General features: G+C 39.9%; 2 protein-coding genes and 1 pseudogene across 4 annotated transcripts; all 3 read right to left on the reverse strand.

The window, feature by feature from the left end:
- Nucleotides 1–120: 120 nt before the first annotated feature.
- Nucleotides 121–4947, reverse strand: LOC146465209 (uncharacterized). 2 transcript variants are annotated; one of them, XM_085128461.1, is made up of 8 exons: nt 4799–4947; nt 4408–4537; nt 3719–3877; nt 2722–2861; nt 2177–2302; nt 1809–2002; nt 1107–1164; nt 121–241 (listed from the first exon to the last, which is right to left on the reverse strand). In XM_085128461.1, the coding sequence occupies exons 3-8, from the start codon at nt 3732–3734 to the stop codon at nt 239–241; spliced, it is 537 nt and encodes a 178-aa protein (XP_084984587.1). In that variant the 5' UTR covers nt 3735–3877; nt 4408–4537; nt 4799–4947; the 3' UTR covers nt 121–238. The 2 variants fall into 2 exon arrangements, with proteins under 2 accessions (XP_084984587.1, XP_084984588.1); XM_085128462.1 differs by lacking the exons at nt 121–241; nt 1107–1164; nt 1809–2002; nt 2177–2302; nt 2722–2861 and adding an exon at nt 3162–3347.
- Nucleotides 4948–5640: 693 nt separating this feature from the next.
- On the reverse strand, nt 5641–17138 carry LOC146465210 (uncharacterized). The gene is made up of 5 exons (XM_085128463.1): nt 16945–17138; nt 15801–15971; nt 15078–15305; nt 14034–14237; nt 5641–5859 (listed from the first exon to the last, which is right to left on the reverse strand). The coding sequence occupies exons 3-5, from the start codon at nt 15213–15215 to the stop codon at nt 5743–5745; spliced, it is 459 nt and encodes a 152-aa protein (XP_084984589.1). The 5' UTR covers nt 15216–15305; nt 15801–15971; nt 16945–17138; the 3' UTR covers nt 5641–5742.
- LOC146465211 (uncharacterized) lies at nt 8436–11651 on the reverse strand (annotated as a pseudogene). The gene is made up of 3 exons (XR_014868245.1): nt 11147–11651; nt 9610–10855; nt 8436–8921 (listed from the first exon to the last, which is right to left on the reverse strand). The product of XR_014868245.1 is annotated as an uncharacterized LOC146465211 (transcript).
- Nucleotides 17139–25695: the final 8557 nt, after the last annotated feature.

Genomic DNA, 25695 nt, shown 5'->3' on the forward strand with positions numbered 1-25695 from the left:
CCTTTTTTAACAACACTAACATGTTTAGACCAGTTTAGTTGATCATCTATCAATACGCCTAATAGACGAGAGTGTGTAACCCATTTGATGGTGTGCTGGGCCAACGTTGACTCTTTCAATGGGCCAGTGAATCTTCCACGGTTGAGGATCATTGCTTCGCATTTCTTTGGATGAGGCACAAGCGAGTTTGTTTTGCACCAGTATAGAGGCTCTTCCAAAGCTCTGTTAAGTTCAGAAATTACTACCTCGATTGAATCGCCAATGCAATAGAACAAGAGAAAAGAGACAAAAGAACTCTGTTGGTTGACTGTCGGCATACTGTCAGCCATCAGTTTACCAACAATTGACCTACAGTAAACCATCACTGCTATAAACTGAAATAAAATAGCAATTCCCGCATCTAAAACAAAACTGTTTGTTTCTAAAATTGTAGAATCCTTTTCTGTCTAGTATCATACTTGTCTTGAGACTTCTGCCCACTGATCCGTAGTTTTGGCCCTGATGCCAATTCCAGGCACAAAACTTTTTCCTCCATCACTTTGAGTGTTGACATTCACAGATGGATGAAGCCAGGAAAGGACGTAAATTTGAAAGAAAGCCGATATATGATATGAAATTGAAATGATTCAAACATGCAACATGTAACAACTTATATACTTGTAATAAACAAAGTAAACCATCCTTTGTTTTATGTAGAAGAAATGTGCCAATTTTAATGAATTAAAAAGGAAGATCAGTTTTAACAAAGGCAGGATTAGTGATCAGTGCCAACTCTTGTAAGTGACCAGCTCTAAGATACAATCAGTTTTAAAAATCCTCGAAGTGGTTGCTTAAATATTATGGGAGCTTCAACTGTATTCAAAATCATATAGAAAGACATCAAACACTTATTCCCTGTTATATTCCCATTGAAGAAATATTAAATTGCATGTGAACAGGTTTCAATAAAATGTTTTTTCTACATAAGATAACCTCTGCATGAGTAGAGGTCTTAACCCTTTAATTCCCATAGTGAACAACAACAATTTTCTCCTAACAATATCCATACAGTGTCAACTAAGTTGTAATTCAAATTAATACACTACCCATCAAAAGTAAATATTTACCATGTTTTTACTCTCTTTGAGCTTTGTCGCTGTTACGTCTTTTTCCTCCTGCCCGTACCTAAAAGAAAAAGTGAAGAAGTAATAAATACAATGGAAACAAAATAACTCAAATTAACATACGACAGAAGGAAACCTCGCTCTAAGTGATCAATTAATCATCCACTATTTGCCCACTGCTTTGTAGCGGCGTTCTCCATCCAAGGAAGCGTCTAAAAAAGTCCTGTATACAACTTGGGGACTGAAAACAGAAGTATTAAGATGGAGCTGGAAGTTTGAAGAAATCCATAGACCAAATTTCTAGGATAGTTGGTTCAAGACCTGTTTGCTCAATCCTTCAATATAACTGCACCATTATTTCAACATGACGTTTGAAATGGGAAAGAACGTCAAGATTTAAATCAAACAGGTAATTTCCTTCGCAACGAAGATGGAATGTAATAATAGGAACGTACAAAAGTTTCATGGATGAATATTTCGCGTGTGATCGGAATCAGTGTTTCTTTTAAGTTTCATTTTTAGTATTTGGGGATTCTAAAAAGGAAATAGTCGCAATCTCTTCTCTTCTTAGGTATAAAAAACTTGAATCTTTAGAGCTCTAGATAAAATACTTCAGAGAGGTCGATTACCTCTACTTCTCGCTCTTCTCTTGCAACGAGCCTTACTAGCTCCCGTTCTGCTCGTGAAATTTCTTCACTTTCTTACCTCTGAGGCTCTTCTGCCCGTGCCTTAAACAACAGAGGAAGTATCCATCTTGGAGTGGCTTCTTCTACTTTGTCCGGGTTTTGCAAAAACAATTCCCACCATTTTGTTGCGTCGTCATCAAAATGGAGGCGAAACTTATTTAAGTCTGCCTTAATCCTCTCTAGGTTCATTTTCGAAGTGTTTGCCTCTACAACCTATCACAACAAATTAGAGCATATTATATTTATTTACTCGGTGGAAGTTACCCACGTGTTCCAAGACATTCGAACTATTTTGACACCTAATCCAACCAAAGTTAAAAGTAATTCAAGTCAAAAAGAGTGTGTTACGCGAGAGTTTACCACTAACTTGACATGTTTTAAACATACTGGTGGTGTTCCTTTGGGAATTCTTTTTAAAAGAGTGATTCCTTCTGAATCTTCAGGGAGCCAGACCTCACTAGTCGACCACTTTTTGTACTTTAGTTTTGCCTTACCGTCCCTGCCCTTAGTGACCTGCAAATTACCAAAAGCAATCAAAACAGGTTGACAATGAGAAAAAACCCTTGCCAGAAGAAAAGTCCATCAATTATTTAACAAAACTAGTAAATTACTGTAATCAAATTCAATTGCACGTGGGTGCTTCGTATTCCCGGTGTGCACTCGGATAATGTCAGCATAGAAATGCCTCGAGAAAAAATTACCTACCGCGTTGAAAATGTTAAAATAAATTTTTCTTGCCTCAGCTGTACGTTCATAGAGATATGAAGCACACGGGAAGTTTGAAGAGCACTCATGAGGCATCTTTCAGAAAGACTATTGTCCTTAGGATTTGATGTTCTTAGCATGGAGCTACCAGCAGACTTGGCTATTGTGCTGCAAATTACTTTAAAAAATTTAATTTTATCCCAAGTCCATAGGCATCTAATATTTACCTTGAATTGATTCGGTTCCACATGACCGCTGAGATCATTTTCCGCGTATGTTTCCAACCAACCTTTTACTTCGAACATAAACTTTAACAGGGACACGAGGATGGCTGGCGTATAGCTCTCACCAATTTCCTTCAGCAAATCTGGCAGTGTAAGAACATTTAACTTTGTTAGTCGAGAATAGCTGGTCCACGTCTTCGTGCATGTGGCGCACCATTAAAAAACAAATTTTGATCTCAAATGAAAAAGAGAATAAACCAAATTACTTAAGAACTAAAATTTATAAAGTTGAGTACCTGACAAGGGAAGGTTGATTTGTATCTTCAGTGGGACGAAATATAAAACTGAAGGTTATATCAATTAAAAAAAAACTGCCTGAATATTGCTGTGTCTTCTGTTCTGACTAACGAAATCTGCAGCAAGTATGAAAATGAAGAGTGGTACAGCTTTTATTAACTTTCACGGAATGGAGACTAAATTCGGAAATTAAGAAATCAATTATTAGCATTTACCTTCTTGAAAATGTCTAACTCCACGAGGAGGGCAAGGAAGGTTAAAATGTACCGATTCTTGCACTCCCTCCAACAGTTGTCCATTTGGAGATATAATGTAGATGGCAGATGGCCCATCTAGACAAATTCAAATTGAACAGAAAAGTGAGTTGTGGATGTACGCCATTAAGCAAAAAAAGGTAGTGATTAAGCAAGTTAATAGAAAATCTCAAAAATGGCTCAAAATTTGTGCTAGGTTACAGAGGCGAAAACCGGAGTACCCAGAGAAAAAGCTCTTGGAGTAAGGATAAGAACCAGACAAAAATAACAAACAAAATAAATCCACTAATGATGCGGAATCAGGAAATTGAACCCGGGCCACTCTCGTGAGAGGCAAGTGCTTTCACCACTGTAGCACCCCTACTCCCCTACAAATTTTTTCGCTTTCGTTGATATGTCATGAAAACTTTAGGTATGTTTGTTTTAAGCGTTCAAACTTCAGATATTACCGATGTTTGTATCCATAACAACAGGTGGAGAAGAACATTGATGGTTAGGTTTGAATCGTGAGGCCTCTGACACAAGTCAAGGTGGGCGGCACCGGAAGACCTCCAGTTGACCAGGACCCCTGTGATGTGTGTCTTCAAGCGCCAGGTGCTTCCATCAACCTTAAATTAAACCAATAAAGTTGGTTTGTTGAATGCTCATTTCAAGAGCTAAATGATGCATTTATTAAAATTTTAACTACCCTTCAACTGGCTTCAAATATAACCAAGTTTGCTACATCACGAGAATGTAATGAAATCAAGTCATATGCTACAGGGGAACCTGGTAACCTTTTTTTTGTTCTTTCACCTAATTTTTAGTCTCCCAATAAATGCTAGTTTAACCGAGACTGCACGATAAAAGATTGAAGTTAAAAGGTTAATAAAAGGAAATGGTATACCTACATGCAAATAAAATCATTCATTGTAAGTCACGATTTAACTTGTACGATTTAGCCAGAAATTTATTTACCAGAAGTTCATGACTTCCTTTCAATCTTCCTAGAAAATTGGAAAAAGTTGCTCTTGAACTTTGGGACAGCAAACTCGTAGTATACATGTTTAAATAATAACATATATATACTTCTCTAATGGCGGAAGGCCTGAATCGTGAGCTCTTGATTTCGCTGAAAAAAAATAGTTCAGCCATTTACCTTGGTGCTTGTGGCAAAGTTCGATAAATTATGTTTGCCCTGATCCATTCCATCAAGGATGATGGACAGGTACTTCTCCGGGTTTGTTTTAGCTTTCAACCCATGCTTGTAATATTTGTTTCTTTCTGCCCTGTAGATTAGTAAGTACGTAATTAGAATAGCCTCTTCAGAAGGTCTTCCATAAAAGTTCTTAACTCGTCGTAATTGTCAATGCAGTCTAGCCCCAAGCTAAGATTTGGGTCATCCCATTGAATTATGTTGTTTTATGTATCCTTCCCGCTTTACCTTTTTAATATGGATTACCTGTTCCCTGTTGATGTTTGTATCTCCCATTACTTTAATTAAATCAATGCAATACGTGAAGCACATTTTGTTCACAAGGCATACTTACAATTGCTGCGTGAGGTGTATCTTCCTCATTAGACCGAGCTCAATCCTCCTTTCACCTGATGTACCTGGACTTAAGAGGCGTTCTTTGATGTGTACACAAATTGCACACTTGCTGAACCGGCTTTGCTGTAAAAAAAAATAAAAATAAAAGCGAAAGATGCGTTATTAATAGTTTAATTTCAATTCTTAAGCATTTTAAGGAAGTAAGGTTAATGGATATGTATTTTTTATCTTTTGAGAAAATAAAGACTTTTATTATATTATTATTATCATTGTTATTAATGTACCTCAATTATTGCGCCTTTGAAGACGAGTTATCTCCTAAAAGTTAATTAAGTTAATTAACTTAGTTAGTTATTAAGTTAATTATTTATTATTGATCAGTTCGTCGACCATCGAAGATAGCCATCAATTCATAGCTAAGGCTTGCAAAGGAATATTTAGAAGAGGCCACGATCCAGTGATAGTGACATGCATCAATCTGTTTTGCAACTTACTATCCTCTTAATCAAATACGCTTTGGCCATACCCAGAATAAATAACGTTTCGACGAGCATTATCTATAAAGGGGGAAATCAGTAAACTGGTGGTGTCCTGGGCTGAATTATTGTTATAATCGTCATTTCCACAGGTGGAGACAATTTCATCTCCATCGTGGAGTATGCAGATATGGATTATTAGAAAGTAACGTATCCTTGGCTGACAAATCAAGCCTGAAAACAGGCTCACAATAAGATATGTGTGTAATACATGGTCTTATTTCCACCAACCTTTGGAATTATTACGTTTCCAAAATGTTTCTTCCACATGCCATACACGAACGAAGTATGCATTTAAGTTGGCTTCCCAGCCATCTGCTCCCGGTACAGCTGGAACACGGCTGTCTTTGAGAGGCACGAGGGAAGGGTTTTTGTCGCACAGTTGGGCATGTGGTCTGCATTTTTTTCAAATTTTTTGAACCACTCCAACGCTAGAGAGTATGCGAGAGAACAACCTCTTCCCTGGTGTTTCTCGGGGTTGGCTTCCACGCTTTCTCTCATTTGTTTTACCCTCTCGTAATAACTGAAATGGAAAAAGGAAGACTTTTTTGGGATCTTAAGGTATGGGCCCTGGATAATTTTAGCATTTCAGATTCAAGCGATTTTTGGCCTGTTTGCAGTTTATAACACTTAATTTTAAAAAAGTATGGTTTTAGGCCGATATGAGGGATGCTTAGACTTCTATGCCTTGACAAGTTTTGTTGTTTTCACCGGAAGTTAGTTCCTATGACCGAGGAGGGGGCTGGGGCGGTTACTAGGGAAAAGTTGAGCTTGCGAAATTCTGGGCAGCGGTTTTCCACTCCTCGCTTCACGTGAAGGAAAAGATGGCGGCGGCTGAGTCATTGAAAGAGGCAAGAAAGAGGCAAAGAGTGCAAGGCTCTATCGGAACCTATTTTTGAAGTTGTGGGTAAGTGAAAACTAGCGCATACAGTTTCCCTTGTTCATTCCTTGTATAGAGCCATTTTGTCGTATTTTTGTGGGTTCATCTTTGTTTGAAGCAAGCAAGGATTACTCCTTTACCTACTTTTATGCATCTATTGATCTACTAATGACAGTCATACATGTACACAGCTTCGTGTTGCCCAACAATCTAAACAGACATATGCTTTGATTATGGAGCAAAAATTCGGGACCAATTGTAATAAATAATTGCCAACTGCAATTTAACATCAGTAATACGAAAACGTTTAGAAATGGCTGACAATGTTTCTTTTCCCAATGCAGCATGGAAGTGGGCAAACGCTGGGGGCAGAGGTTGGCTGCCAGCCAACTTACGTTTTCCCTCCCACTCTGAAAGGAGTGGTGAGGGAAATCATTCCCGGCTGCCCTGTAGAGAAGCCTGACCCAACGCACGCAAAGGTAAACAGATAGAAATGTTATTTGTGGAAAAGTCAAAATCAGATAAAACCTTTGTTATCTCCTGTATGCCCATGTTCTAGTTGCTACCTCAATTCTCCCAGGTCCAACTGCTGGAAATGGGTGGGTATGAATGAAAATAACTTGTGACCGTAGACTTTACATGATATTTTATCCCATTTTCAGGTGTACAAGGTCAACATTGGTGACCTTTCAAAAGCTAAGTGGCCAGCGATCAAGACCAGGGAAATGAAGTCAAAGGGAAAGAAAAAATGATCATGGTTTTTTTTTTTTTTTATAAAGATATATTTTTTTTTCAAATGATTACATCATCATTATCAAATCATGAATATTCAAAGAGTATTTTGAAGAAGTGCAGTGTAAACAAAGAAAATTATATGAAGAAAAATTATATACATAATGTTTACACATAGGCTAATAAAAGTGTAATGCCGTCTCAGGGGGATGATATCAAAGAGAAAGAAAAAATGATCGTGGTCTATTTTTTTTTATAAAGATATATATTTTTTCAAATGATTACATCATCATTATCAAATCATGAATATTCAAAGAGTATTTTGAAGAAGTACAGTGTAAACAAAGAAAATTATATGAAGAAAAATTATATACATAATATTTACACAAAGGCTAATAAAAGTGTTTGTACGATCTCAGGGAAATAAAGTCAAAGGGAAAGAAAAAATGATTGTGGTCTATTTTTTTTATAAAGATATATTTTTTTCAAATAATTACATCATCATTATCAAATCACGAATATTCAAAGAGTATTTTGAAGAAGTACAGTTTGAACAAAGAAAATTATATGAAGAAAATTATATATATAATATTTACACATAGGCTAATAAAAGTGTTTATGCAATCTTCAATAGCCCTGTTACTATGAGCATGGTTTGAATTCCTAACAATGAAGTATCACTAAAAGGACCCCACACAGTACACTGCTGTTTCAAAAATGCCCTAATTTGGTAAACATTGGTCCATCATGCTCTAACTTTCATGTGAAGCAAAACCTGAACGAAATAGACCCTGAAACAAAGCTGTAGCAATGAGTTTCGTTTGTATGCTTAGTGGCCTGTCTTGGTGGGAACAAAGCATGCTTACTGGAGGTGTATTTGTTTGATGCAAACTTTCCTCCTTTTGAATAATAATAAGTCAGAGTTTTTACAATGTAAGCAAACAAGACATTGCTTTCCATCACAGGGGTGCTCAGGAGGCTTCAACTAACATATCAAAAGTCTAACTAACTGGAATGTAACCAAAAATGTTTTTTTTTCTGTGCAGAAAAATTGTTATGGACACGATGATGATGACGATCTAGGCAATGAGGAGGAAGCATGCTGCATCTGGTACAACAAAAATTTCTACCAAAAACAGACTCATGCAGGAAATTTCAAACACAAGAAAATTACAATATCAAAAATTTCAAACCAAAAGGTCTTGCTACTTCCCCAACATTAAAAGTACCTGAGTACCCCTCTCAATTGAAAAACATTAGTTGTTATTGTTACAGACTACTACTACTATTACCGGGGTCACTTAAAACTGGCCAATAAGATCACATTATGATACAAACGGTGAATAATTTCAAAACTCCGTCTACTGGTGATTGGTTCAATCAACTTTGGTTGAAATTTATTGTTCTAGTCTTGCAATCTGATTGGCCAGTTTTGATTAAGTGACCCCGGTAACAGTAGTCGAACTGTAAAATATATACACGATAGCGCTTGTGTCCAACTCCACATTTTCATTTACTTCTTCTTGTTCAGTGGACATGACTTGTGCGATGTCCGCTTGTGTTCAGTGGACCCACAGCGACAGCTCTTTCCACTTATAACCACATTACTACTTGGTCCATCTGTTGTACCAGATGTTTCCTCCTCATTACCTAGATCGTCATCATCATCATGCCCGTAGGTGTGCTCAATGGCTTTTCGCTTCAACCATTTTCTTCTGGCCTCCTGATCTTCTGCCCTGGCGACTTTCATGTGTACTCGGTTGGCCTTTGCTTCGTCAGTCCTCTCCTTTTGTAGTGTTGCTGCCCTCTCTTCCACAGCTTTCTGCAATGCCTGTACGACAGCTGGTAACACAGGTAGATTTAACTGCTCATAGAGATCAGCAACCCAGTGATAATTCGCTCCTCGAACTTCATAGCACCATGACATGTTGCCTTGACACAGCCCTGCATTGGTAGATGCCATGTAGTGCAATCTAAGTAAACAAAAGAATACTGTTTATAAACATCCCATGTGACTTGATTTTCAGTACACACAAGTCACAAATGGGATATTCACAGCCTCACATGAAAATCTATAAAAGAATTTACATTTATCATATGACCCTGTGCACGCTTTCTATACCAAACTTACTAGCGCAAACAGGGAAAGAAAATCTGGTGGGGCCTTTGCTGCATTTGGTCTGTATGCTGTGTCCTCCAGAAAACTTTTCTCTGGTCCAGCCCTCCCACTCAGTCAATAAGTGTATTTAACAATTATTCCATGAGCGTGCGTTTAATATGAGATGACAGATAGCCAACGAGGTGCGTAGGCCCGAGTTGGCTATAATCATCTCATATCCAACAAGCGCGAGTGGAATTGTTTTTAAAAACAATCAAGTAATATTAGTAGGCCTTGCTGATTTCCTTTTCAAGAACAACTAGAAAGCAATTTATAGTTGCTATTTCTCGGGCTGGGTATAATGGCTTATATACCTTGGCCACTGAGCCCTCCCTGGCATTGTATTATACAATGATCCAGTTATTAATAAAAAATGTAATATCACATGGAGGTTTTGCTTGCTTTCTTTATCAGGAGGGGTACTCTAATAGAGGGGAGGGCTTTGCAAAAGTCTTGCTTCTTTAGGATCCTAGCTACTAAATACATTATGGTATTTATCATACCTGTCAAGACTTTGATCCTTTGCTCAAAATTGCGGCAGAACAGTGAAATGGGCTTCACAAAGATTAGAATGGCCTCGCCCTAACTCTGGGTGGATTACTTTCTCGGCTTGCTCTGCTCTGTTTTTGCATTCAATTCTGTATGACATCCAATGGAAATCACACGTGAGAGGACACTTGGTTTTGTATGGAATGCCATCGCATTGCAAATCTTTATCCTCGGCACATTTCTTGCAAGAACATGTCAGGGCATCATGGAAATCACAAGACCCGCCTTCCCATTCGTGAACATCTCTGCAGTGGTGGGTCGATAAATCTCTGATACGGCTGGCGTATTCCTCCGGTGTTTTACTCTGCTGCAGAATGATGAAGTGGTTGATGCGGGCCCCTTTGATGAAACTGTCAGATAAACAGCCACATCCAGACTTGTGCCTAGTTCCACTACATTTGCATTTTATTGTTTCAATGGTAGGAAATTTTTCCTTGTACTTCCTTTTGATGTCGTCGGTGAATTCCTTCTTTTTTGAGGATTCTTTCAAATTGTTTGTGTGGGCTCTTCCTACATGCCCTCCACATTTATAAACTTTTGCTGTGGGATGGGTGCTATTTACAGCTTTTGCCGATGTAGAGTCGCCATCTTGCCAAACCGTGTTCACTTTGCATCCTTCATCCTTTGCTTGTTGGTAACACTCATCTGCCAAAACTCCTTCCATGGATTTCGCAGTGCCCTCGTACAGGTCTTCCTCAATGACGTTATCCTTTCCTCTCATGCACTTATGGCCATACCAAAGGAGCCCTCCAGTTAGGTAGTTCTTAATAATAAAAGAACCATTCTTACTGAAGTGCCCCCTGGTATGCCAAACACCATCAGATGTGACAACCGCTTTTTTCCAACTACCAAGAACATCAGGTGAGATTGATTTCATTCGCTCCTTCTCGTCTTCGCACATTTCATTCAAAATATCCGTAACAACAGGGTATACAAGCTTAATGATCTCGTAGTAACGATTCTTGGTGACACAGCTGATGCCTAGGAACTGTCTCAAAGTTCTGTCAAACTTGGCAAATCCATGACCAGATAGAAAAAAGGCTACCCCAAGGGCAAGCCCCACAACAGTTCGCCGAGATCCTTCAACAAGGGCTGATCCTTGGAAATTAACTGTACGCAGTTGGCAACTGTTACACGTGAAGGTGGCATTCAGGCTCCCCCCTTGACCGACTGCCTCAACTTTGGAAAGCACTAGAAAACCTAACAAATTTGGAATACGAGAGTTAGCTTAGAAATATAACTCTGTGACAGAAAAGACATGCAAAGCTGTTGATCATAAATTATATTTCTTCATTTAGCATTTCATGGGCATAACAGCTCAGGTCATCTGTATACAATAAGGGCAAATGTGGGCAGATAACTTTTTAGCAGGAGCAAGATAGCAGAGACATGCAGAGGTGCGAGAATATCAAGAAAACAATGAAAATATTCTGTTGGCTTTTGCAGATGTAACATAGCAATAAAGTTTGTAAAATGTTGAGGCTAACTTACCATTACAGTTTGCCGTAGAACACTTGGAGGTGTCGTTAATTTGCTGGACGAAATCCATGAGCTGTGATGACTCACAGACAAATAAGCGGCGCTCCATATGTTGACCACGTGCAGTTTTGTCATCTTCGCTGTCACATTCGACCACTTGTAACTTCTCTGGCAATCCCTCATCAGAAAGCAAATAGTCAGAATCGTCAGTCTTTCCCTCGTCTTGGCTGTCAGAGCTTAGTTTCTCAAGTAGACATGCATCCATTTTCCTCGACTTGAGAGCTTCTTTAACGGCTGCCTGCGTTTTGTATACTGTTTTACCTGGACTTGAAAACTGCAACTGGGTCTTTGAACCACGTTGGTACCTTTTTTCTCTCCAGTTGGCTGGAAGGCTGCTAAACGTCTTCCTGCTTCCAAGGCCTTTTCCACGTTTTTCTGCACTTTTCATCCCTCTTTCTTCTGCTAATTTCTTCTTCTCAGCGGAAGAAATCTTTCTCCTCTTCTTCGGCGGCGCCATTTTTGATGATTCGAGAGAATATCACAGCATGCGCACATGACCGGAAGTTCTTCCGCATAGCAACGACCGAAACGTCACCTGACTAGGGAGGGGTGAGGGAATAAAAAGCGTTTTCTGCTCTGCGATAGATTTGGACAGCGGAGAAAGACCAAGATGGCGTCCAAGTTGAGAAATCGAATGAAATGAGCAATTTTTGGTGTAATCGGACATTTTGACTAATGGATTTCCACTTTTAAACTTCTTCACAGGTAGGGGCACTAGGAGAAATGAAAATTCTCGGGAATTATTGAGCATTTTCTCATAAAACTTGGCATGATGAACGATTACGTGCCGATGTACAATCCTAGTTTCGATACCGTCCGGGGAATAAAAATGAGGTCAACAAAAAAATACGACCGTGAGTATACCGTTTGCAATTGAAAAATATTAATTTTTAATAAAAATATTCCACTTCAAGGTGGTATTAAAACCATGTCAGTGCATTATGTGGAACTGAAACAGATTCAGTAAAGTTTTTGCCATAATGTTACATACCAGAGAAGAAAAACAGAAAGTTCCTGATTTTGATTCGATTAATAATTAAACCAGTGTGCACCATAGGGTGGCTATGTGTAAAATCTCTTGATGTTTCTGTGTTCTACTATAAACATTATGTCACCTTGATTAAATAAAAGGAACTCAGCCAAGGTATAAGTATTTTATTTTATTTTTTCAAAATTCACCATTTTAGCCAGGGCACATACCTTAAAACTATTTCAATATAAATATAAGCACAGTACATTTCACTCGAAAACTCATTAACAATTCATAAGCCCATTGACCAATAAAATGGTCCATAAAACATCACTTGCAGTGGTTTTAAATCTCGATAAAACACTGCTGCTCGTGTTTTAAACATTAGTTAAACTATATCTTCCCTTTTTAGTACATTTGATACAAAAAACTCAACGCTTTTTGAGAATAATCGGAAATTGGTCAGTTCTCTATTCCAAAGTTATTGATGCGACACTCTTGAAGTGCATCTTCACTCGTGAAGATTTACACTACCAGCTTCGACTAGCATTTACCGTTGGAGGATACTGTATGCGTGTGTGATAAGAAATCAATCTCTGTGGATAAAACACTAGCCTCCAAATTTTGGAAATTTGCTGACGAGGCGATATATTTGACTGCTTGCGGCTCCTTCCAGAGCATGGGGACCCCCCTTTTTAATTTCATTTTTGGAGTTTTCTTATTATGGTCAACGAATGAGCAAAGTTAGGAAAAAATCTATGTTTATTTCTGTTTCGGGGGAATGACGTTAAAAGCATCCATCAAGCATGGAAATTATCTCTGCTATTAATTGCTGGGTAGTGTGGTTGTTGCTTGTTGATCTCCTAATTGAACGTTGAAAACATTACCTTCACTCAAACGTTTTACTGTTTGCTTGATCAAGAGGTTCCCATAACTAATAACTACCAATTTAATAAGAGTCAACACTTGGCCATGACAGAAAATAAGTTTACATTTCCACTGCCAATGTCAAGGACAGGATCTCCCTCCTTTGAAAAAGTTGCTATAAAATTCTTTTGGATGGCCTTGAACACTTTCCTTCTCCACCTCAATCAAATTTGTTGTGTTTCTGGAAACATGTCTATCAGTTAGCTTCTTGTCAGAGACTGCCCAGTGGCCCACAACAAAGCAGTCAATGGCTTCAGTCATAAGTAAGTTTGAAAGACAAAATGCATGTTTGCAAGCTTCAACAACCTATTAAACATTAGCCTGCATGGCAAAGCATTATTTGGACAAGGGGCAAGCAAAGCCGTGGGGATCCTGGTAGGGAGAGCACAAGCTTTCACTGTGGGAGGATTGAGAGGGGGATAGAGGCTCCTTGTGGATTGCAGCCCCACTCTTTTCACGGCTGCACACTCTCATCACGCGCTGTGGCTTCGTTCACTCTGTGGCCAAAGAATGACTCAGGACCACACAGGCTTAGTAAACATCACTCAGTGGGGAATGCTAACTTTAATCAGTATCCATAATGGTAAACCAATGTGTATACATAAACATGTTTAACATTATTTGTAACTTTTACTACAGTAATGTTGTAGTTTTGTATTGCAGCAGAACTACAAGTGTAGATAGACTTGATGATTTATACTGGAGAAACCTGCCAATTACATTGTTGGCAATTAAATAACTTTTTCTGTTTAAGTTTTTCTTGAAGGAGGGGAAAGCTGTTCAAGGGCTAGCATCACACATCAGATATTTTAGTTATACGCATTCAAAACCAGAACAACCATGTTCAAGTTGGGGTGCTTTGCTTTCGAGTTTCGAGGGTGCTGCGTGCTTAGGTTGAGTGATTCATTTTCGATACTACCCATGAAGCACTAGTGCACTTACCTTTGGTTTTCTAAATCGGGCATTTTTGCTCCCTACAAAGCCCCATTGGGTCATGGCAGTTCCATGAGACAAGACAGCTTGCTGAACTTGGTGTGATGCTGCAGCAGGGCATACTATTATGAGGTTGACGATTGTCATCAGCCTTTTAAAATTTATGCGTATCACCAGATCAACAATGTCGCGGACTTCATTCTCTAAGTCCTGCTGGAAAGAAAGTTAAACCTCCTGTATGCGACCACCCCAAAAATGTCAAGCCTAGGTGGTAGCTTACGAGAGGCAAAACCATACGCAAATGGTAATTTTTAAATTCACAAGAAAAGTCTATTTCGGAAAATACCTCCTGTACCTCCAACTGTGAAATTTCAGCCTCTTGTCTACGCAATGATGAGAGAATGTTACTAATAACAGTTGATTACAAATTATCTATTTTTTTGCTGATTATCTGTCAAGTGGTCGCTTATGGGAGATTAAAAAAAACAAGAAAATTTTCAACTTTCAGCTGTAAAAGTGGTCGTGGTCACAACGAGAGGTGGTCGCTTACAAGAGGTTCTAACTGTAGTGACTTGAAAACTCTTGGTATTTTGGAAAACTGGTCGCTCAGGAGAGGTGGTCTCTTATGAGGGGTGGTCGCGGAGGGAGGTTCAACTGTATTGTTAACATTTAGCTAATATCAGATGCACTTTTTGTTCGATTCAAATTACTATTATTACGTTTCTGTTAAACTGCCTTCTTTTCAGGACAAAGGCACAGAACCCAAGAAAATACATGTATTGTGCTAAGTACTATGCCTGATGTTTTAACACCTGTAGTGTATGAGATGGTTGAGATAAAAATCTGATTTCAGTGGTTCAGCTTGTATTCTCCAAACAACAACTGTTGCAATTATGACTCAATTACTGTGCGAATCCGAAAACCTTGTACACACCGGGCTACATAGTGCAGAAGAGTTTCTTATGCAAGACTGCAGTGCATGTATTCATGTACATGTATATGCCTCTTGTCATAAAAGCCGCATTAACTAAGTTACATTATTGATCCACTAACCTCATAATTGAACCCTGCATGTCCCACTGACAAGAATGCCCCATTTTCAAAGTATGCCAATGCCTCCTCTATATTGATATCCTTATATCTGGAAAAGACAATGTGGCCGCTTACACCATCGAGTCCAGTTATCACCATGTCGTTTGTTTCCTCCTCCTCTCCTCTGTCTGCTTTGTCTTTGAGGTGTTTTAAAAACACCTTGAAATCGTGTAATTCCCCAAAATCACTCTATAATTTTAACAGAATATATTATATGTGGCTAAATTTAATTTAGGCAAGATTAAACCTGAGTCAATGCAGCCAGCAGTCCTTCCCTTAGCTGTATGTGACCTGTGGGGTGGCCAAAGGGATTTTGCTGGACTTGCTCGTATATACTCTCCATGCTGGCTGGTCTTGGATGATCATTGCGGATTCTTCCTGACGCTTGTTTGCATTAAGTCATTGTGGATGCATGTTGAAGCTTTGTTTGCGAATCGTTTTGTATTCTGGTTAGCTTCATTTGCGAATCGTAGCAGATTGTTGCAGATTATTGCTCCCACTCCACTCACCCTATTGGTACATATGCAGCAAAGTAAATAGTGGGTTAGGTGAGTATGGTTTCCACTTACTCCGTCAGTATGACGGTGCCGGTTGGTGGCATGTAGCTGATAGATGGTGCAATGTAAGAAGTAATGATAATTTAACTTAATGAGTTTTTTTTTTAAGTAACACAATCAGGTCTACCCTAAACCGTAGAAGCCTTTCTGAACAAACAATGCCTCCAAATTTTCTCACTGCCTCCTACCAGCTGATTATTTTGAAAAAATTTCCAATTGCCTCCTGCACTTGAGAAAGAGCGTTCACATCATTGGCTTCATCTTTCAGCTCTTTCAAGCTCAACTCCCTTTCCTTTACCTAAAAGGTAGGAAATCATGTTTTAGAAAACTTTACAGTAAATAATGGAACCTGCATACATTATATAGTCAATCCAGGCAGCGTTAATCTAACATACAATAACAAAATGGTGAGTGTGGCCAAAAGAACTAGATAGTCAGATTTATTTCCTAATTATACTAATTGCCTGAATTAACATGCACATCCTCCAAATGATGCCCTGGGTGTTTATTTCAATTTTTGCAGTTCAATGAAGGCTGCTACATGTACTACATGTAAATGCAGTATGATAATAAATATGATTGTACAGTTCCACTAGACCGGGATACATGTAGTTGAAGTTGTTTGTGTGTATGTTAAAGGGGCAGCTGTACCACCAACTTTTAGTATCACTGAAAAGAGCCAAAAATGAAACGCATGTGTATCAATGAAAGGCTAGAGTAAGACATTTAAAATAGACCAGTGTTGTTAAATGACTGGCTATTATATTACGCAGAAGCTATTAATAAAATATTAATGAATATGTCTGGTCACCAATGGCCAGGATGGAAATGGAGTCCAACTTTGTTCCCTTCATTGTCTGAAAGAAATCTATGTACTGCCCAAGGTACTTTGATATAAATTTAGCAAATGTGTGACAAAAATTAAGAAAATTGCCATGACACTGCCCCTTTAATTATGGTTCACATATATCACAAAATTTTGATGTACAGTAAAAGAAACAGGAGCAGCATGCATATGTGCCAATAAGGGACATAACTGACTGCAACGTTAGCTTGAACTAAGTTAATTAACAGGCACAGCTGTTGAAACCTACAATCCACAGCAGTATATCTTAGACTGTAGTTCCCTTGTTTACATACAGTATGTATAATATGTATTTATAACATTACTGTAAATGTATTAAAAAAATGCTCAATGCAAAATAACACAAGATTATATATCAACTTTAAATACTATGAACAACAATTAACACTGTACGTGTACACTTCACCTTTCTTAACAAAGAGAGTCTTTGCTCGTCCGTCAGGCTGCATAATGGCTTCATGTGTGACTGCTTCAGCGTTACAATTACCCGTACCGCTTCTCCAACACTAACTTTTTGGTCCTTCAAATTCCCTTTCTCGTACAGAGCATTAACTTCTTGGAAATCCTTCCAGACATCTTTTCTGACTCTGGGTATAGCAAAAACTTTTTTCTGTAAATATGTACAAAAAAAATGATCATATGAATAAGAAATACACTGTAAAAGAAAAATACTCTTAGTTGTGAAAGGGCCCAAAAAAGTTCATTTTCTTGACAAAATGTATTCACTATTATTTTAATAGAGAGAGGGCGTTTATTTGGAACATTTAGAACCAATGTACATGTACAATGAGAAACAGCTGAATATCTGGTACTTCGTACTCCCAACTCAGACAGTAAAATGGATTTCTGTCCATAACAAAATGGGCGATGAGAAGTTACCTCTCTACATAACAAGCGAGAACATTCATCCCTCCATGTTTGACTCGGTTCTGGTGGATCACCTGAAATGTCCTCCTGCCCAAACAACTGGCTACGGCACCTCTCAACCTAGTATATCAAATGGAGATACAATTTGGTATTCAGAATTCCGTCAACACCCTGGTTCTTAAATGTAGGCACATGAAATTATTTAATTTTACTTGGCCGTTTGAACAATTGCATGTACATGTAAGGTATTTTTGTACAATGCATGTGCAAGCAACCTGACATGAATTCCATAGCTGGCTTCCATAGAGAGGAACATATATCTGGTTTATTAGTCTTAAGGACATTAATTTTTCTGACACATGTAAATGAAATTCGACCAGAACCTAGCCAGGTATTGACTGAAGTCCACCTTTGAGTCAGGCGGGCATTATTTTAAAATTTATACTTTTGTAGTACAACTATAAACATTTCCTAAATGAATCTCAGTGTACCTCTGAAATAATAAAATTGCTGAAAAATCAAATGCTATTAATATTTATTTCTATTTATTCACTTGGTAAGTCTCCTGTACATGTACATGTATCTCTTGCCAGAACATTCCTATATTAAAATTTATAAAGAGCTTTACCTCCTCTATATTAGTAACGTCATGTTGAAACATCCATGTTTGTGTCAGCCCAATACGCCCAAGAAGCGACAAATCCAACAAAGAACTGTTTTATTCGCTCTACAGCGATCAGTAGTTTTACATTCTCTCCGATTCTCTCTTCAGGCTAGTGCCAGTCCTTTTCGGTTAACTTAGTAACTAGTTCCAGTTCTCTACATTTCTCTCCGCTAAAAGGAATGTTGTCCTCAAGATTAGGTAGTGAATCAAATGTCACTGACTAATGTACATGAGTTCTCTGTGTTCTTATTTGTCATCCACGAGTGAACGTATTTAAATTATTATTCCGGGTGATCAGGCCAGAACAATAGCTTTTGTCACACTCAAGTCTCGGTCTCCTGCTGCAGCATAACACAAAAATCACTATATCTACATCATCCCATACTCTATACAAAGAACTTTCCATAAAAGAAACGATCTCCGAAACGGAATTACACCCCTTGAATACTCTCCTTGAACATAGGCCAAAATAGTCATAATATAACGTGATTTATAAAAGGACATTAATTACTTAGTGTTATCTCAAAATGAACGTGACTCCAACAGATACAAATCAGTTCAATTGTTCCTTTCCAAGGAGCTATCAATAGCACCAGGGAACACAGGGAAACGGTTGGACTGGTGCAGGAAGGTAGACAACGCAAATCTGAGGCTGCAGGGTAGATTGTAACATCCATGGCACTGTAAACGGTTGCCATACAAACTGCTGTGGATGTGATGCTATAATACCTTGAATTCCAGCTGGAAAGGAAGGCTGTCCCAGTGTATCATATGTCATTCTAAGCAGTGGTCTGCTAGTTCATTGCGACTGCCTTGGAGGTGCTCCATCTATAGCATCATCTAAAATCACCTCCGGTTGTGCTAGGCCTTCCATATCATGCTCTGAGTCAAGGTCATCAGCCTGATGAGGATCGACATTCTGTTCTGCTAACCCTGCGGCAGATCTAGTGTTATCTTCTTCATGATAGCTTGTAGACCCGTAAAATTCTTGAAGCTGATTTGGTGTTAAACTAGGAACGTCCTCATCAGTGGCAACGGAAATTTCCTCTTGTGGGATCACTTGCTTGCTGGTGCTCCTGGATGTTCGTTGGCTACGTTTCAATGGTTTAGTTTCACTTTCAACAGGAAAGTAAGAGCATGGCAATAGGAGGTTGCGATGCAGAACTCTGGATCTTCCATCCCCATTCTCCGGCTTTACTTCATAAACTGGTGTATCTTTCATGTTATGAGTTACAACATAAATTTGTTGCTCCCAGTAAGGGCGTAATTTGCCTGGGCCACCTCGCTCGTTCATATTCCTCACTAGCACGCGATCTCCTTCGTAAAGGGCAGTATGTCTCACTCTCTTGTCATACTGTTGTTTACCAGTTTCTGCACTTTTCTTTGCATGAGCAGACGTCAAGTCATAAGCTTCTTTCATCGCTTGTCTCCATTTCCTGACATATTCCGGATATGTCGATTACCCTGCTGGAGGCTTCAGGCCAAACATTAGATCGATGGGGAGTCGTGGGTTTCTCCCAAATAGTAGATAGAATGGTGAGAAGCCAGTGGAGTCGTGACGGGTACAGTTATAGCCGTGGACTACCTTATTAAGGTGGTCACGCCAGCGGGATTTCTGTTCGCAGGTAGTGCTAGCAGCATTGACAAGAGTGTCCAGTTGAACCTCTCAACCTGTCCGTTCCCCTGCGGGTGATAGGGTGTTGTTCGCGAATGTTTGATACCACTAAGTTTCTCGAGATTGTAGAAAAGCTTATTTTCGAATTCACCTCCTTGATCATGATGAATGGTCTCCGGGAATCCAAATCTCATGATAAAGTCATTATACAGCCTATCAGCAGCAGTCTTGGCTGATTTGTCACGCGTGGCATACGCTTGAGCAAATCTCGTGAAGTGGCCCATGATCACCAGTATATATTGATATCCACCAGAGCTTGGTTCGAGATGGACAAAATCCATGGATACAAGTTGAAAAGGTGCTGTAGAAGTGATGGGCTGAAGTGGTGCATTAATGTGGGTTGTAGGCTTTCGTTGTTTCAGGCACCGGCACACTTCTGTAACATAATGAGTGATGTCTGCCCGCATAAAAGGCCAATAGAAACGCTGTCTGGCTAGTTCAATAACTCTATCTGCTCGCAAATGTCCCATATTCTTATGCAGTTCCTCATAAACTCTTTTGTGGTACTTCCTGGGCAACACCATTTGATTTCTAGATCCAGACTTGTGATAGAGAATTCCATCTTCAGCAACGAACAGGTTATTCCACTCGTGTAAAAGCTGTCGTACCATAGCAGGCTCCTTCTGTCTCTCCTGGTAGGTGCGACGCCTCCTGATTTGCATGAAATGTAAAGCACGAGCAATTGTTGGGTCTTCCTGTTGGGCAGCTACAATTTCAAAAGTGGGCAAAGTTGCTACGTCTTCACAGTCTTCCTTTAACAGGTCAGGTACCGCCGCGAGGGAGGACAACCAGGCAGTTTGACCAGAGTTTGTTTCATGAATTGATGATGTAACAGCATTCAAGACATCCTGACTGACTACTTCTGAGCAACCTTCCATGTATTCCTCAAAACTAAGTGGCACATGCGACAGGGTATCAGCATCTGCATTCGCTTTGCCTGGTCCATATCTGATTTCAAAGTGGAAATCAGCAAGTTCATTCACCCATCGCAGACCTGTTGCATTAAGTTTCGCTGATGTGAGGATGTAGGTCAGGGAATTATTGTCGGTGAAAACAGTAAACTTGGGAGTGTAGTACAAGTAATCGCAGAACTGGTCAGTAATTGCCCACTTCAGGGCCAGAAACTCCAGCTTGCCTGCGTGGAGGTGGTAGTTCCTTTCAGCTGGTGACAATGCTCGTGAAGCATAAGCAATTACTCTCATGACGTCATTCTGTTTCTGGTACAACACTGCTCCTAGGCCCTCTCCACTTGCATCAGTATGAAGAGTAAATGCTTTCAAGAAATCCGGGTAGGCCATGATAGGTGGACTACTGAGGTTTCCCACGAGCTCCTCCAGGGCTGCTTGCTGTTTACTTCCCCAGCAAACTGGTGTCTTTGAGGATGGCTGCCCATTCTTTCCTGTGGTTGTTAGCAGGTTATATATTGGTCGTGCAACCTTTGCAAAGTTCTTGATGTATCGACGGTAGTAACTGAGTATTCCAGCAAGCTGTCTTACTTCACCAACACTTCTTGGCCTTGCTTCCTTTAGCTTCTCGATGGCTCTAACACTTCCTGGATCCATTCGATAACCATCACCAGACACAATCCTCCCCAGGAAACAGACCTCACCCTTAAACAGACTACATTTTTTTGGCTTTAACTTCACTCCATGCTGAAGCAGCTTCCTTAACACTGCTCTCAGGTGCTCAACATGCTCTTCAAAAGTCCTACTAAACACAATTATGTCATCAAGGTATGGAATGGCCACCTTATCTCTCAGTTCACCCAGACACTGATCCATAAACCGCTGGAAATTTGCAGGCGCATTCATTAATCCAAATGGTATCCTTATCCACTCATAGAGTCCCCATGGTGTGATGAATGCTGTGGCTGCTCTACTTCCTTCACTCACAAATCCCTGGTGATATGCTTTACCCTGATCTAGTACGCTGAACCAGGTGTTCCCACCCAGACTGTCCAGAGTTTCTTGAACTCTTGGGACAGGATGTCTATCAGCAACCGTCCTACGATTTAGTTCTCTATAATCAATGCACAGCCTTAGGGTCCCATCCTTCTTGCGGACACAAACAAGTGGAGACGAATATGGTGATTTTGATTCAGCAATGAAATTCTGGTTCATCAGGTCCTCAATGTACTGTTTCACCTCTGGGTACTACTGTCTCGGAACTGATGTGTACTTCTTTTGGACTGGGTGGTGATCACTCAGATTAATTTCCATCTCTAGGCCAGGTATGCAACCGATATCTTCTTCAGATGGTGCAAATGACTCAAACTCTTCCCTTAGCATTGCCTCAGCCACAATACGCTTGTCTTGGTCCAAACCACTGAGATCAACTGCTGGGAGAGGGTTTTCACTGATTTTGTTCTGCTGGCTGGGGAAAGTCTTCTTTAGAGCTCCCTGATCTTGATTCTCCTCAGGAGATTTGTGGTTACATGTACTCTGGGTGCTTTCCTCACTTAGCTTTACATCTGCTGCTGTAACTGAGTTAACAGCTAGAAGAACTCCCAGGGGTGTACCATTCCTGAGCACCATGCCATGATCTGTTCTATTGTGTACAGCAACTTGCACCTTAGATGTTTTTCCAGGTTTGATATTTAGCAGTTTCATTGACTTCCAAACCATCCGGCCACTGTGCTAGTGTATCTGGCTCAAATAACACAGGCATAAGCCTTTCCACAGGTCCTGTATTTGCATGACAAGTAACATGAACAGTCTTATCCTTAGGAATTATCACTTCTTTCCTTGCAGACTTTATTCTACAAATGGAGTCTGAGGTTGAACCCTGAATGAAGTTGACAAGAGCATCAAGGTTTTTCTTGTCCTTTCCTGGAAAACTCTTATACACTGTTGGCATTGGATTCTGATCCTGGCTCACTAACTCTTCAATAACATTATATCCTAAAATAGGACAGTCCAATTTCTCTGACGTTACTAAGAAGGGCACTACCATTTCCTCTTGGTTGCTGCCTCTACTAGAAGGGGTTAACTTTAGTCTGACTTCCACCCACCCAATGTAAGGGATCTTGGTCCCATTCACTGCTGTCAAATTCAAGTTCGTGTCCAGCAGTTCTGACAACTAGATGCTGCTGAATTGCTGCCAATGAAATTATCGATACTTGGGCACCAGTATCCCATAATAATTCAAACTCACAATCATTGAGTAGGCACTTTACTATACACTTCTTACCAACAAGGCCAATGACTTTCGCATGCTCTCTGGGAGTTAAGTGACTCACACAAGTGGGGTCTCTGAACTCTTTCGAGTCACGGCTACTTAAATGACCAATCGCCTGGCATAACAATCTGTGGTCCTTCCAGTGCGCTCCTTGACATTCCACAGAACAATACCACACACTCTGGCACTGGCTGCATCTCTTAAGTTGCTCATGCTCTCCTCCTCTCTTACAGCAGTGATTACATTGGTGAGACTTTGATGAATATACGACTGCTTGTTGTCTCGCGCAAACAACCGTCTCTCATTTAATGACTTCCGGCACCCTCTTGCAAAATGAGAATCGCTGCCACACTTGAAGCAGTGGTTGCAATTTTCTTTCTTGTTTTCAAAACAACCTGAACACAGAGGCAGTCTTCTGGGACCCCTTCCAGAAGATATACTGTTTGTGCTGTCTCTCTTTCTAACTTCTCCTCTCAATGCCTCAACCTCTGATTTAATTGCATTAATAGCTGCTAATAAGTCATTCTGCGGGGGGCTTTCCTTGGGTCCTTTTTTTTTCCTTTGATGAATCAGACACTGAAGCTACTGATGCTGCTGGGATTTGGATTTGCTGTTATTTTTCAGCTTCTTGTCTCTTTCTTTCTCTGCTAAAACTGCCACACTCATCTGTTGTATCAAAACCTCATCTGTAATGCTTGGATTCTTTAGGAATGGGCGGATCTTAGCCCGAATGCTTTCGTCCTTTCAAACCAGTTTCTAACGATTGAAGGAAAAGATGTTGTATGTGCACAGGGTCATACTGGAGACATGTGTCATCATCCTTGTCACTACATGCAAACAGGATTTGCTGCCAGAGATCCAAAGCATTCATCAAAAATGTCTGGGGTGATTCCTTAGGGCTTTGACATATTGATGATAGAGCTCTGATGTGTTCTTTACACCATAGTGGCTACGGAAGATTTTCTTTAATCGATCCAATGTCAAATCTTTATAAGCTTCGAGATAGCTCCTAAGTACCAATCCAGGTGTGATAGAGCGGATAACACCATCAACAATTTCATTCTCAGAATAACCTTGTGCCAACCCAGTTTGAATTTGGCGTGGTAGCGATGAGAAACTGATTTTATCCTTTTGCTCAGGCTCTCCAATCTGTCCATTAACCTTAAACTGTCTGCGTAAAGCACTAGTTGACAACAGTTTATGAACCGGATCTTCCTTTGATAATGTGGGAGGTTTCGAATCGCTAAGAACTGCCTTTTTTGCCCTTTCCTTCGCCCTTGATGCTAGAGGAAGGCTTTTCCGCCAATAACTTTTTCATGTCTTCGAAATAGGGCACGATTTCCTCTTCCTTTAGTTTTCCAAGTTCTTCTTCTAGCCTCTGTACAACATGTTTAGCCACCGCAACTTTCGACTTGTCTTCGTGTTCGACCTTGAAAAATTTGGCAATTTGTTCCAGCGAGCTCCAATCTGTGGCGTAAATTCGGGACTGTACTTCCAATTGAAGTTCCTCTGCCATTTTACTAATCAACATGGTTTCTTCATTCGTCAATGGTGGTAAACTGAACCACGTAGTTGTAGCGAGCACAACAACAAACTTCAAAAACATGCCACAATCGGTCGCCACAAGCGGTTCCTTCGGTGTTTCATTTTCGTCGAGTCACTGTCCTGGCAGGGTTGCCAAATTTGTTAGCCCGATACGCCCAAGAAGTGACAAAAATCCAACAAAGAACTGTTTTATTCGCTCTACAGCGATCAGTAGTTTTACATTCTCTCCGATTCTCTCTTCAGGCTAGTGCCAGTCCTTTTCGGGAAACTTAGTAACTAGTTCCAGTTATCTACATTTGTTGGTGCATTGCACCAAGATAAACGGCCTGTTCATCTGTTGCACCAACATAAACACGACACAATCTCCCAGAGAAGTGTGGGTTTTTGGGATACTTCTCATGCATCCTTTTGGTAGCCAATGAGAGATGTGTTCCACCAAGAACTTCATACGTATAGGAGTCTTTCTCCTCAAATTTCCATTGGCTCTTATCCACAAGGCCTTTGGCCACGACGAAAAGAGCTCCATAGCTACCAGCTGGGTTTTTTTTTCAAGTTCAGATTCCAGGTTATTCACAAAGTCATCATTCACCCTCCTAAACTGCTTCCCTTTTGATGGTAGCTCCAATTTCTCAATGGCAATGAAGTGTGTTGGGGCTGTATCAAAGGTAAAATATAGGTCAAATCCAGGGGATGTTAGCAGAGAGTTTGAGTTAACCGAGTTTGAGTTAGCAAGGTTTTACTATAAGAACAACTGACTTCAGTAATATGTTTTGTTGCTGTTTTCAGTTGCCCGAAGAAACAGCGTTGTTAGACATTTGTAATTTCTGGTGACCCAGGGGCGGGGAATTTGTAGTCTTACGAAAATTAAAGCTGAAAGCATGTTGCAAAAAACGTAAATCCAAAGTAATGTGCGCAGTGATTCCCAACCATTCTCTGGAGTTAATTTACACGTCAAGAACAAAAGGATAATTTCACTTCTTCGCGGTGGAAAGCCACTTAATCGAGCTATTGTTCCAGTTCTTTGAATTCACTTCAGGGTCTTCCTCCATAAGATCTCACCTTTTTCAACCGAGTAGAAACCGAACCTATTTCGCGTGCTTTCAGTAAAGAATAAACAGAGCCCTCAAGCCACAAAATCCAGCGGTATCACCCATTTCTCAATGACACACTTGAATCCGCGTGAAGTTGTAAAGGGCTCTAGAAATCGCATGCGACAGATGTAAGCAAAA

This window comes from Pavona decussata, unplaced genomic scaffold, assembly GCF_977016875.1.
Source record: "Pavona decussata unplaced genomic scaffold, jaPavDecu1.1 SCAFFOLD_156, whole genome shotgun sequence".
NCBI classification, from domain to species: Eukaryota; Metazoa; Cnidaria; class Anthozoa; order Scleractinia; family Agariciidae; genus Pavona; species Pavona decussata.